This window comes from Drosophila arizonae, chromosome X (assembly GCF_054131065.1).
Source record: "Drosophila arizonae isolate 15081-1271.41 chromosome X, UAZ_ARI_1.0, whole genome shotgun sequence".
NCBI classification, from domain to species: domain Eukaryota; kingdom Metazoa; phylum Arthropoda; class Insecta; order Diptera; family Drosophilidae; genus Drosophila; species Drosophila arizonae.
Window position 1 is genome coordinate 10594795 of NC_142927.1, and position 14626 is coordinate 10609420.

General features: G+C 36.2%; 1 protein-coding gene across 21 annotated transcripts in view; it reads right to left on the reverse strand.

Annotated features, from left to right (window-relative positions):
• Positions 1 to 10902, reverse strand: part of sdk (sidekick cell adhesion molecule) — a 113317-nt gene extending 102415 nt beyond the window's left edge. For 15 of the 21 annotated variants that reach the window (XM_089475633.1, XM_089475629.1, XM_089475636.1 and 12 more), the window contains exons 1-2: positions 10734 to 10896; positions 9308 to 9867 (exon numbers count right to left, since the gene is read on the reverse strand). In XM_089475633.1, coding sequence (XP_089331759.1) covers positions 9308 to 9599 — 292 coding nt within the window. In that variant the 5' untranslated portion in view covers positions 9600 to 9867; positions 10734 to 10896. Of the gene's footprint in view, positions 1 to 9307; positions 9868 to 10514; positions 10714 to 10733 lie in introns of those variants that run through there. The other 6 variants (XM_089475635.1, XM_089475632.1, XM_089475631.1 and 3 more) reach the window with 3 other exon arrangements.
• Positions 10903 to 14626: the final 3724 nt, after the last annotated feature.

Consider the following 14626-nt stretch of genomic DNA (forward strand, 5'->3'; position numbering starts at 1 on the left):
ATTTGTGGAAGGTTTTAACCAGAGCTTAATTTAATTGTGCGGAACGACTGGCATAAAACAAAACAATGCAATGGAACAGGCTCTGTGTCGCTGTTCGAATGTGGCACAGGAATTTTAGCTCTAAGTGCAGATAAATTGCAGCGAAATGGAATGAAACACACGTTGGCAGCATGGGGAAACAAATGGAATGATACAAGTCATGTTAACGGAATCTAAAAGCAAACGGCATGAATGGGCTGAAGCATTTGTACCCTGAGAGCTATGTATGCGAAACTAACGGCATGGAACGAATGGAATGGAACATATTCTAGAAGCGAATAATATGCAACATGTTTTGAGCGCGCACATGACTTAGCGATTTCACGATACAAATGGAATAGAACGCCTGTTTGGAACGAATGGAATGAAACGCATTTGGCTGGCAGCATGTAAAGTATATGTCAAACGAATAGGCTCGAACATATGTGGCATGCAAATAAATTGCAAATAGTAAACAATGTGAAACGAATGGAATGAAACGCAATTTATGCACACATCAATTAAATGCCAACCGCAACTGCAATAAGCGAGACAAATGGAATGAAAATCACAATTTCATTGAGTGTTGACAACTCTAATGTTGAGTAATGTGAAACCAATGGAATGAAACACATACACATGCACATATATATTCTAAATGCCACGCATGATGCTCAAATTAGTTTTGATTTATGATTCAATTAAAATGCATTTCAATTAAAATGTGTTTTAATTGAATTATTTTCGTTCATTTTTCATAATTCACTGAGCCACAAAAATAAAATGCAATAATTGAATTTAAATATATTTATGTATATAATAAACTTGCAACTAATATGATTATCTAGTCAATTGAATATTTTATTTTCGAAACGCAGAAAAAAAAGAGATGAGAGTTTTCATTTGAATGTTGCAAATTTTTTTTTTTTTGTCTTTTTCTTTTCACTTGTTTTTTTTTTTTTTTTTAATTAGCTGAGTGGAGCTGCAGCAGCACAGCTCATTAACTTGCAACATGCAGTCGCTGGCCATCGATGTGGAAAATTTGTGAGACATTTGGCAATGAAACGGAAAAACGTTTGCCCAAATAAAAAAAATTTTAAAAATAAATAAAAAATATATATAAAAACAATAAGAAAAATAAACAGAATTTGTTGCTAGCATCTATCAATGGAATGGCCGTTTGGATGAGCAATGGCTAGCCAAGCAAATTGCATGCCACACACCACATGCTGCTTGCCACACGCTGCATGCCTCATGCCACATGCTGCATGCTGCATGGCCCGTTCTGTAATTCACATTGTTGAATGCCCGCCTGCCAGAATGAGCTCGTCTGCCTGATTTTTGGGCTATTGCCGCATTGGCCTATTGTTGGGCGAAAGCACTTTGCATATTTCGAGCCCAGAAACACTGGCCAACTGGGTATCAAATCGAATAATTGTTAGTGTTATTGTTATAGTTGTTATTTATGCTGCCGCTGCTGCTGCTGCTGATGATGATGATGATGATGATGATGATGATGATGCTGTTGCTGATGCTGCTGATGCTGCATGAAATGTGCACCGCGATTATATTGTCAATAGAAACGCATTAGAATAATGCAACGGAATTTTTATGGCCGCGCACAGTGGGACGCACAGCCGGTTAAATGGGGCAGAAAATCAGAGCTATATGTATTTATAGCACATTATGAAGATTTATTGATACTTTGGGCAGGAGCAAAGCTGAATCGCAAAGGCAATTCAAAAATTGGCTAAAAACAAACCAAGAGAATAATCGATAACAATTGCTGGGTTGCATGACATCAATGTAGACAATCGATAAGTCACAATGTAATCGATCACAAAGTGCTCAAGTTATCGAGCAAATTAATCGATTACAATCTGAAACATCAATCCAGTCTATTAATAGCATATCGATAACGATAAATTCTAAACAGCAATCGATCGAAACTCAAATGAAACAATCGAGAAGTTCCTATGCAAATCTAGTAAATGGATAACACGATTCTATCTATTTAAGGAGTTTATCGATAACAGCAATCTGTAAGCGTGAGCCAACTCAAAATTGATCTGAAGCAGCAAACGAATTATTTTAATCGAATCATCGATAAGTTGTTGCCGCCGACTATGACTAAACAGCAATAAGAATCAAAGCATCTAAGGCGATAACTTATCGATAACAGACAACTGGCTCTATGAGAAATAATCATGAGCCGCAATCGATGGGAATTGCTTAAAACATTTCATAAAATCGATTTATTTTCTATTTCTTGCTTGCTTTAATTTAATGCACTTTTTTGCGCATTGTTCCCACTGTGCCTTTGTTACGTTTGCATTTTTGTGGGTCAATCAATTTGGTGCGCAATAAAACAATGCTCCCAAAACAATGGATAAAACCGAAATTTGATTTATCTAATGAGCCAAATAAGCAAACAACAAGACGAGCGTTAAAAACGCACAAAAACGCGGCTGGCCAACATTTTGGTCGCAGCGTTAAATATGCATTTCAAATATGCCCAAAGTGCAGGCTATATAGAAACAGGCAGTGAGCGAGAGAGAGCGAGAGAGCGAGAGAGCGAGAGAGATGGGCAGAGTATGAGAGAGCAAACAAATAGAATATTTGCACAATACGTTGAGCTTTTGGAATCCACAACAAATGCGATTATGGGCTTAAAAACCAATGCATTTCAAACTAGCAAATGCTGCACAGTTTGAATGCAACTGGAATAGAGATATTGTTGTGGCACGCACAAGATGGAGCAGGATAGGCTCTCGACATTTCTATGTGTGTAAGTGTGTGTGTGTGTGTGTGTGTATGTGTGTGGGAGGCAGAATCTTCATTTTGTGGTTTTCTGTCAGTCAAAAATGGCAAAAGACCAGGGAAACTTTGGCAAAAGTTTTACTCTTGACACAGTTAGCCCCATAAGCCCCCGCACACACACACACACACACACACATACACACAAAGGGAAATGCAAAAATCTGTTTAAAATCATGCACAGATAGTCGAAGATATATATACACTGAGCTCTTGTACAAACCTCAGTGCAACCAAGGGTAATATAATATGCCCATTAAAGGTGCGAACTATAGGGTATACTGACTGCGTGTGCAGGTGTGTAACAGTTGTATAAAAGAGGCGGGGCAGGTATAACGTTAACCCATTAATAACTGACTCAAAGCTATAGTTAATCGATAACTTTCGATAACTCGCCACAACTTATAACTATCGGTAATAATCGACTATTTGGTTTAGATATTTGAGTTATATCACGCCTAGCATAATACGAATTTTTGATACTACTATTCGTATATTACCTAGCAGAGAACTCCCGAATACTTCATTCTCTTTTTCCCTTCTCTTCTCTTCTATTATTTTTCGCAAGTTTTTAACCTCTTAACTATTTTTTCATAGCAAAATGAGTATCAGATTATAAGTCAGTTTTTTGTGTGCTGCCCAATAAAAAACTTCGTCAGAATCACATCATTTTACAATCGATATTATCGGGGGAAAAAAACTAGCGTATTTCGCTTTTGGCACATCAGATTAATTATACTTCGATAAAAGTGCCGCAAAACGTATTACAAAATCAACATAGAATTCATGTTAGGGTATGGCAAGCAATACAAATTTTGCTGGCGCATTCAGATTGTGAGCATTAACTAAAACCAATAATCAACTTTGTAGACTGTCGGTCGAACGGCATTTTAGTGGTTGCAAAATTCTCCTCTCAAAATTCGTTAAACACACAAATTGGTTAAATATATAAACGTTTTCCACTTGAAAGATTTTCCAGATGATTTACTAAAAATTTCAAATATCAGCTATCTATTGAATATGGATTACAAAATGTTGATGAAGAAGTAACACTAAAATATTAATATTTAAATTAATTCTAGGTCCCATATACCTTTTATAATTATTGACAGGGCATGCAAAGAATCGCGCACGTTCAGAGACTCTTAAACCATATCGAAAGAGCAGCACATCAAATTAAATAATGCAATTTTGTATACAACCTATTTATGAAATTGAAGATATTTTCATTTGATTTATTTTTAGATTTTTCTTACAGTTTCTGTTGATTTAATACATATATATTTTAATTGATATATTTGAATAATGATTCTCTGCTATATATTTTTACTTTCGATAAAGGATTGCATAGCAGCAGTTATAACTTTGACCCTTAACTGTCTAAAAAAAAAGTATTTTTTGTTTTTATTTAAATTATTTTTTCTTGGTTTTGTGTGCCATGTAATTTGAGTAGTTGCTTTGGCTGTCTGTGAGCAAGAAAAATAATAAAACAAAACAACAGCAACTGAAATACAAATTAAAAAAATAAAAACAGAAAACAGAAAACAGAAATCACAGAATATGACAAAGAAAGTGCGAGCAAAACAGCTGCACAAACAAATTCGCGCTGCGCTGCGCTGCCTTTTGTGCCGGGTCAGTTACGAAAGCAAAGAAAGAACTCCAATTGGAGCTGGAGCTGGAGCTGGAACTGGAACTGGTGGAACCAAAGAAACAAAGAAGCTGACCAAGAAAGGAAACAACAATAGTGAAAGAGTAAAAGAGTTCCCAAACAGGTGGCTCGACTCTGGCTTGACTTTTGCGAATCGCCAACTAGAATTACAGACTAGACGGGAAATGGGACACCTTTGCTCGACTCGGCTCGACTTGACTCGACCCGATTCAGCAGTTTTCATCGACCAAGAACAAACAACGGCGTCATTTGCGACTCTGTAAATAATTACTGTGAAATTCCTAAAGAAATCACAGACCTGATAAAAATGCTTAAATATCATGATATCATAATCGACGGCATAATACCCGTCCAAAGCTCGTACACTATATCATTTGTAGTTCCATCTCTTGATGGATTCCAAACTCAAAATAAATAAAGAATCAGCTCAATCTCAAATTTTCTGCAGTTTATATTGATATTGAAATTGCAAAACGTATATACCCTTCTTAATCTGTGGTGAGCATGTATTGAATTTATAAAGCGCATAAAACAATATACATAATATAAATATAAACATGCATGCAAAAAAGTGTCGACACTGCATGTTTTGAATTCCCAAGGTTCTTGAGAACAATGATAAAAGAAAATTAAGATGCAAAATAAATAAAGCGATTCGCATTGTGAATAAGGGCAAGATTTATAATACCAATTAAGACGATCTTATAATCTTTTTTCTAAAATATACGTCAAATGTTTATGTGATGCTTCCAATCCTGACAATGATCGACAGTATCATATAGTTTTGTATCGATAAATGTATATCTACTGATAATTAACCATAGTACTGTGCTCTCTAATTATTGTCCTCAATACAATAAGATATCAAATTTTATTCACACTTTTTTTTTTTTTTTTTTTAGACAACAATATGACGACGCATATCTTGAAATATGAAAATATTTTTTAATAATAATATTTATTTTAGATATATTTCTTATAGATATAGTTATCCATAGTTTTATAGATAGTTGTCGCTCTGATTACTATTATATGCATACGCAGAATGTGCATTATTTCATCTTATTTCTTTTACTCTCTTTCTAGCATATCTTCTAGTCGAGCATATGGGGATTATGTCGAAGTTCTGTTGATAGTTGCGAGTGTGAATAGCATATTCAAATTATGTACACACTTACCATGTTAATTAACTTGTTTGCAGTATGCGATGTTTTGGTTATTTGCTATTTGGCTACAAATTCAGCAAACAATAACAACAACAACAACGAGATACACACACACACACACACACACACACACACACATAAATATATCCACATTTCTCTGTGTATGTCATTGCAAATGTATAAATTTGGATATTTAATTGCGTTAATTATTTGATACTTAGATTTTGACGGAGCAATTACGAGCATTAATAAATAATTATTTGTTATTGGCCCATGAAGCGCTTTCAGACAAATTAGAAATGGTTTTTATTTAGTATGGCACAGACAAGTTGAAAGCAAATACTTTCAGAAATGATCAGCAATGGAATGGCAACATAATAGTATTAAATTTAATGGAAAATTATGTGTGGAACATTGTGGAATGAAACACATGTAGCACATGACTACAAAATCATAATCATATTGCATCTAACTTTTAAAATTGTACCTACCTCAGCCACAGAGAGAGGTTCATGTATTGCTTTGCAGCACAATGTGGAACATTGTGGAATGGAACGAATTTAGCATATTATTCTGTGTACCTAGTACATATGTCGTCTATATGTTTTATATGCAGATAAATAGTATTGCAAAAATAATGTGGAACATTGTGGAATGGAACACATATTATATACAGATTAGGTAGAAGTATTATATGTAAACGACTTGTATTGCAGAATGAAATAAATGAAAAGATATAATAGAAACAAAGTGGAATGGAACACGCAGCTAAGATAAAAGCAATACCCTAAATGCAAAATCATATAATCAGGTACACAAATTGCATGAAATATAATATGGAATATCGTGAATTGGAACACATATTTAGTCATATATTGAACTGAAGAAAATTATAGCAGAGCTCAAAACAAACTGGAATAGAACAACATGCAATGGCACGAAACGCGTCAAGCGTTGAGTGAGTGAGATATGATATAAAATGAAACAAAATCTAAAATCGGCAAATGAGGCAATGCAACAAAACGAAATGAAACGCTAAAATATCACAATACCAAGACAATGTAACTGTTAATGAGAGTTAACAAAATAATAGCCAGTTTTTCCTTATGAAAAAAAATATATATAGAGCTCGAAAGTGTAACAAATAATTAAATGAAAGAAATTATATTAAAAGCAACGATATGTCAATTAAAAACGAAATGAACAACAACAACAATGTACTTTGATTAATTCAGATAAATTATTTAAAGCACCGTTAGCGTTTCAGATCAAATATATATGTACCAGAATATTTAATAATTTTCAATCACCAACAAAAACACAAAAAAATAAAACAACATTTATACTTTTCAAATTGAAATTAATGACAATAATGATAGCGAATCGAATAATTTATTGCATTATAATTAATAAGCAAATGTTACGGTTAATTTCAGCATTAATCCAAAATGACGGATTTTATGCCAAGTTCAGAAAATGAAACAAAAAGAAAAAAGCAAAAACAACAAGACAAAAAACAACAGCAAGTTGTAGGTAAACAAATTATTTCAATTTACAGTTGACATCGCTTAATTAGTCAGGTAACAGGTACAGTGAGGCCTGCAGTAATTGAACAGCTGCCACAAGCCATCTTCGCCTCCTCTTTTCACACTCATTCACGCTAATGGATGGAGTATTTTGGTTTTTGTGCAATGTCCGTCCTCATGAAATTTGACACTTATACTAGGGTATAAGAACATAGATTCTCAAATTTATCCCAAACCATCCACTAAGGATGGAGAAAACCATTTTCCTTTATCCCAGAAAATATGCTAGAGAGTTGAGTTGCAATATCGACTCGGATTGACAGTCCAAAGTCAACAAAAAACGGCGTATATGTCTACGCCCATTGTAGGTGAGTATTCTGCAGTCGGTAATGCCCGTCTGCAACGTTTTTTAACTTGTTTTATTTTATCTCAGTTGATAGCAACAAAAAAGTTCTCACACATTGGCAACAACTTTTACAATTGATTTCGACATTTGTTTTCAAAAAATTTAAACGCATTAGCCAATGGCTGACAAAAAGCTCGCTGACATAAAGGAATTCAATTATCAATTCAACGGATTTACGTTCGATTGATTTAAATTTACAAAAAAGTATTTGAGATCGAATTATATAATTGAATTATTAATTCATTTATAATTCAAATATATTTTTCATTGTTCAGTCTATGCTTCAGTTATATGAAAAGTCAGTTTCTCGTTAAATACAAATATTTTAATTTTTTTTTATATTTAATTATTTAGTTTTATTCAATTATTTATTTTTTAAATTTAATTTTCTTGTTAATATTTGATTTATTTATTTTGTTAAATAATAATATTAAATTGTTGTTATTTCATTAATTTATTATTATTTTTATTTATTTATTTTTATTTTATTTTATTTTATTTTAATTAATTTTTTTTTTGTTTAATTCATTTTTTGTTCTATAAAACTTTATTACTTTTATTGCAAGCCAGACTTTTCCCTTCAAATAAACATTCCTTTGGTCTATAATTAAAAAAATACATAAGACACCGAAAAATGTGCTTGAAGAAGTTTTCTATTTCTTGTTCATTCAATATTTGGTTTACTCATTTTTCTTAAACCTTAGACATGAGTAATCTAAGTTGAATTGAATCAAAGCTAAACTTTTATTTATTCTTTTTTCTTATCGGACACTTCCAAACCTGCCCCTCCTCTCTCTCTCTCTCTCTTTCTGTTTCATGTGAATTGGTCTAACTTTTGTGCTGTCATGCAACTACTATTTACACACACACACACACACTCTCACACAGAGACAGAGAGGAGAGATACTTGAAGCAGTCGTTTTTTGTTTCTGGATTCTGTGAAAATATCAGCGAAAAGGTGTTACATTTCCTTTTTATCACTAAAAGCCTTTGCAAATATAACTACAGTCAATGCTCGATAGCATGAACCATATATATTGACAGACAGAGATGCAAATTTGCCATGAGTCAAATGAATATTTTAGTTAATTTCCTAGAAATTCTTTTACTGTGCTCAAAAACTTTGACAGCAAATTCTATTCATCGCCTCTCTTGATTGTTTACTGTAGTACAGCATTACCGTAGTAGTTCATTTGGTCATGTGTAAACTGAAAGTGTGTCGTCCGACGCTTGCGGTTTTGAGATTTTTGGGTCAATTTATTTGTTTTACTTTGATAACAAAAACAAAAACAGAAACAGAAACAGAAATAGAAACAACGCCAAGAAAGTTAAACAAAACAACAATCAACACTGCAGATCGAATGCGTTGAGCTATTCTGCTACTAAACTCAGTCCTACTACTATTGCTGCTGCTACTGCTGCTGCTATTTATGCTTCTACTTCTGCTACTCTTTCTGCTGTGTCGCCCTGTTTTGCCTAATTTCCTGCTACGCTTTGAATTACCCACAAATTCCCACGGGCTGTTTGTTTTGTACTTGTTTTCGAGCAACATAAAATACCGAAAAACAGACGAAACAGAAAAAAAAACCGAATCAAGTAAAAACAACATAAAGCGAAGCAGAATAAGTGGAAGACAAAATATATATGCATGCCAAGAGGGCTTGGGTGATTGGGAAGGGGAGAACATGCAGAAGACAGAACTTACCCGCGTAACATGAGCAGCTGTCCAAACTAAATGCAGCAATGCCGAGCAGTAGCAGCGACATTAACAGAGGCGGCGGCGTCGACAGCGGCAGCATTTTGAGCCAAGCTACTGCCGCTCTGGCTCCGGCTCCGGCTTCGTCTCTTCTAGCTCTTGCCGTTCCCGTTGCTGCTGTTGTTGTTGTTGTTGTAGATGATGATTTTTTCATTCTTCGTTTTGGTGGTGGCGATGGTGCTGCTGCTGCTGTTTTTTTGTTGACGCGCCGCAGCGACGACGCCAACGATCGCTGCTGCATTTGCGGCAGTTGTTGTTGCTCTTCCTCTTGCTTTTCTTTTTCTGGCTGTTGTTGTTGTGGCCTGTCGTCTGTCACGTTAAGCCTCGACGTTGCGCTTGAGCTTGTTTTAATTTTCAGTTTTACTTTTAATATCAATGTTTTTGTTGTTATTATTATGTTTTGGTATTTATTTTGAATATTCCGCAAGAGTTTTGCTTCGCTATTTATTTTCTATTACTAAATTGTCAATTTAATTTATTAAACATTTTCTCAAACATTTTGTTGGTGCCTGCAATGGACAACATCAAACGGGGCGTGTGAGTTAAAGAGGCGGGTAGAAACAAACACACACAGGCACACACACACATTCATGCATTCTTCATACATTAAGAAGATGATGAGCAATAGAACGCAAAGTAAAACAAATGCTAACGTCACTTTGATCTGCCACTGCGCTTTGTGCTGTCGTTCGCATAAAATACCACTCACTCACTCATTCGCTCGCTCTCTCACGCTCACGCACACCTGCCGCAGGTAGAAAAGCGAGCAAAAGAGAGCGAGAGCGCAAGCGGAGAGCGCCGTGTGAGCGAGGCCCATAAACGATCAGCGCGCCAAGCCAAAGCCAAAGCCAGCGGCGGCAGCAGCTGCGGCAGCGCAGTCAGCGTTTGTTTAATGGGAGTTCTTCTTCTTCTTTATATGCTGCTGCTGTTGTTTCTGCTGTTGCTGTGGCTTTTTGTGAACCCTTTTCTTTTGGCTCTGTTTGTGGACTGGTTGCAAGAACTCGTTTTTATATGCAATTCTTTCGTTTTAGCTTTGCTCGCTCCCACACACACATCAACAGACAAACACCCATATCCACACACACGCACACACTTATTTAAAATTCGTATAGGAATGTAAATAAATTGATATCCATTGTTAATAATTATAAATAACATTTGTTTTCTTATCGACGCGGCAGCATTGCGTTTATTGCACATGCGTTTTCATTTCATTTCATACAAATATTCATGCATGCACGCTCACACACACAAGCACTCGAAACAGAAAAAAAAGAACAACAAAAATATTGAAAGATCATTGCGCGCTCTGCCCGCTGAACGCTGCCGATCGACGCGCCAGCAGCAAAGATATACAGCACACCAAAAGACATACAACGTTTTTACCAGCTACGCTTTGGCTGTGTTTTCGCACGAACTCTACGACTATGCCAACGACGACGGCGGCGACGGCAATAACGACGGCGACGACGACGACGATGACATACGGCAATCACTACCGTCCGGAACGCGCGCACAAAACAAACTGAAACCACTGCTCGCAGCAAAACAAAACCAGCAGCAAACCAGCAGCGAAGCAGCAGCGCGGCAGCAGCAACAGCAGCACCAAAAGTTGTTGAGTGGGTTTTTCTTAACAGAAAACTGTTAATGTGCTGTGCCATGTGAACTTCACTTGCGCAACGTTTGCACTCAAATTAACTGTTATGTCTCTGCCAGAGCGCACTCAATGTTAATGTTAGCTCAAAATGGCACTGTTAGCTTACGAATGCACAGTGGCTCCCAGTTCGATGGCGCTGGCATGAATATCAAATGCACTCAAGTTGCCAACCAACATTACTGATATTATACATGAATTTAACTGTTAGTCCCTGCGCATAGACTTTGTATATTTCTCTCTTGTAAATCTATATTGAAATTAGAGCCAATTTATAGACTCTGTGAGTAGGTTTTTGTTTGTAGCAGCTGACAATTGAGCTCGCACCACTGTCGCGCAACAGATGCTGTCTCGAATATTGCACTCAAATGGCGTACGCAAAGTGCTCAACTCAAACACGCTTACAAATTTGAGCGCTAAATGACAGTTAATTTCAAAAAGTATATGCAAACTGCAAATGCAAAATGTATGTAAAAAGCCAAAAAAAATTAAATTAAATTTCATTAAATGCAACAATATCAAAGTTTTTGGCATGTTTTCACGAAACTGCAAGCATGCGCTTAATTCAATTTACAATGATTACACTCAAACAATGGTAAAGGCGAAGTACAAATATTTTCCAATTTGATAAATTTGAGAGAAATTGTTCATAATTAAGTTGATCATAATTACGTTTCTATTCAATTGTTTTTCGCATGTGCAATATATGCGATTATACATAAAGTGATTATAATTTTTTTTTTTTTTTAGGTTTTTGAAATTTCTTTCAACGAATTCTATATGGAAATACAAATAATTTATGAGTTCTTTGTGCGGCTGCATGTGTGTGCGTGCGTGTATGTGTGTGCTTATGTGTGTGTGTGTGCATGCATTCATTTCAAAATGCACTTAAAAATTGCTGTCACGTGTGTGTGTGTGTGTGTGTGTGTGTGTGTGTGTGTGTGTGTGTGTGTGTAAGTGTGTGTATGTCGCGGCTTTTGCTAGAGGTCAGGTCAACTTCGTCGCCTGCCAATTAAAACTTTTTATGCGCTGCGGCCATACACAGACGCCGCACACATACATATATACATATAAGCATGCACATAAATTATTTGTATATGTAAGAGTGTGCGTGTGTGTGTGGCTGAGTATTGTAGCGCGCTTCAAGTAACTTTATTAATGCGATTTCAGTTAATTAACAACACAATTACACGCGCAACACACACACACACACACACACACACACACACACTTACACGCACGCAGACAGTGCTTAAAAATAATTTGCAAATAAGATAGAATATAATTATGTAGAAATAAAAAATACATACAGTGCGTGCGGGGAAGAGTTGTTGTTGTTTTTTTTTTTTTCAGTATGCTGATCAGAGTATGTAAAATAAAACGAAGATTAACATTTGCTGTAACTTTGCACGCACGCTCACACGCACACGCACGCCCACATTGCTATAATTAGCATTGGCATCTGCATGCAGCGTGCGACTTGAGTTTATACTCAATGCGAGCGCCGTTCACTGTTAACAAAGCGGAACACAGCACAGCACAGCAGAGCAGAGCAGAGCAACGAGCACGAGCACTGCTGAGCATGCCAAACGAGCACTCGTGCTACCTAACGGTACCCACGCATCGCTTTGTTTTGAGTTCGTTTTTGTCGTCGCGCAACAAGTTGGCAAACGACTGCGCCTGCCTGTCTGTCTGTCTATCTGTGTGTGTGTGTGTGTGAGTTTGTGTGTGCTTCGCCGAGCAAATCAAAAATACCAGCATAAAAGCTGGCGGAAAAAAGCGTTGCCTACCTTTGGGAGCATCGTAAATAAACGAATTTTGCTCAAAGAGCCCCAATGAAACGATGTTATCTGCATACAAAATGTTCTGCCATAAGAAAAAAGAAATTCGAAAACCAATGCTGCTACCTTTACTCGCCATTCGTAGCTTGAAAGAGTCTATTTGTCATTATCAGAGCACTGCAAATTGATTAACTCCTTGTTGACTCAACCAGGTTCGCTTCGCTTTTGATCTAGACAAGAGAGATATAGAGAGGGAGAAAGAGAGAAAAAAAAAAGAGAGTGTGCTCACTCAATGCTTATATAAAGTGAATTCTTCGATATGCACTTTAAATAATCTTTTGTTTAGTATTTAATTTTTTTAAATATTCTGAAACTGAAAATATTGAAAAAGTATTTTTTTTTTTTTTTTTTTGTTTGGATATACAACAAGTTTTCTTCGGACTATGCTTAATGACTTTGAAAAACTACCAGAAATTTTCAGCTGTATGGCAAAAAGAGTGACAAAGGTGACGGGCTGGGGCATGGATTGGGGCTATACTCTGTTAGCCTGCTCTGCTTTGGTAGTAGTGGAAAAAATGCTTTGACATTGCAGCTTCATACTGAACCTTTTGAATTCACTGGCACACACACACATACATATATATCAATGTTCCAAAATACCTTGAATGATTTCAATGGCTTAAGCCAACTGAATACCTGTGCACGGGATCAGCAGCTGCAATCAGAGAGCGGCGAGCTATGGGTCTCTTCATTAATGAAACTGTCCTCGGGCTAATGAGTGTGAAAGGAGTAAAGCTTACACCACACACAGGTAAAGATACACACACACACACACGCAGGCACATCTGTCATGCAAATGCATTGCATCAAGGGGTCTCTTTGGCTACACCGTTATAACTGTGATTGTTTGCTAAATTCACACCTAACCCGCATCGAGCATTGAATTGATTTCGAAACGGACTTTGTAAATTATGCTCGAGCACAAAGCAGCTGACATTTTTCCTCCCATTTATTTATTTTTTTTTTGCTCCTCTTTTGTACTCATTCATGAAAATGAGAGGAGTATATTGGTTTTGTTTAATTGAAGCTAGAAACTTGAAATTTGTAACGTATTTTTATATATCCTTCAATACCCAATAGCCTTCCACTTATTAGGGGCGTGGCAAATCGCTAAAATCATATTCCGATATCTCAAAAACCATGGGAATTGAAATGCAAGAGTTGAAATTTAGAATTCAGAAAGCTCAAAGAGATATATCTACGCCCATTGTAGGCGTGGCAAATAAAAATAGAAAAATAACTAGAAAGTCAATTACTGTTAACATCTTCTATTGACTTGTACAAAAACATCATACATACATACATATATGTATATACATATATATGTATTCCGATTGTGGGCGTGGCAAATTGTAAAATGGATATGGCAGCATTTTTACCCAGCAATGAGTGTTCTGCAGTTGGTAATGCCCGTTTGCAGTGTTCTTCTTACTTGTGTCGTCTATTGATACGGCACACTGTGCGTATACGTAATGCGTTATCATGTCGCATTCGAGCAATATCTATTTGTGGCTGTACGTGACCATGGTTATGCGGCAGAGCTGAAGGTGTTATCCAACACTCGCTGCAGCTCTGCACCTCCCGCCTTTTCACACAAATCAACGGCAATTGAAACGGCTAAGCAACAAAAAAAAAAAAAACAAAAAAAAAAAATCTCAAGAGAGCAACTGAGCATTGAGACATTTAGCAAATCGCCAATAATCCATTATGTGTCAGTCGAACAGCGTCGAATACAAATCTGGGCGAGTTCAAGGAGCATATCTGATGGTTCGA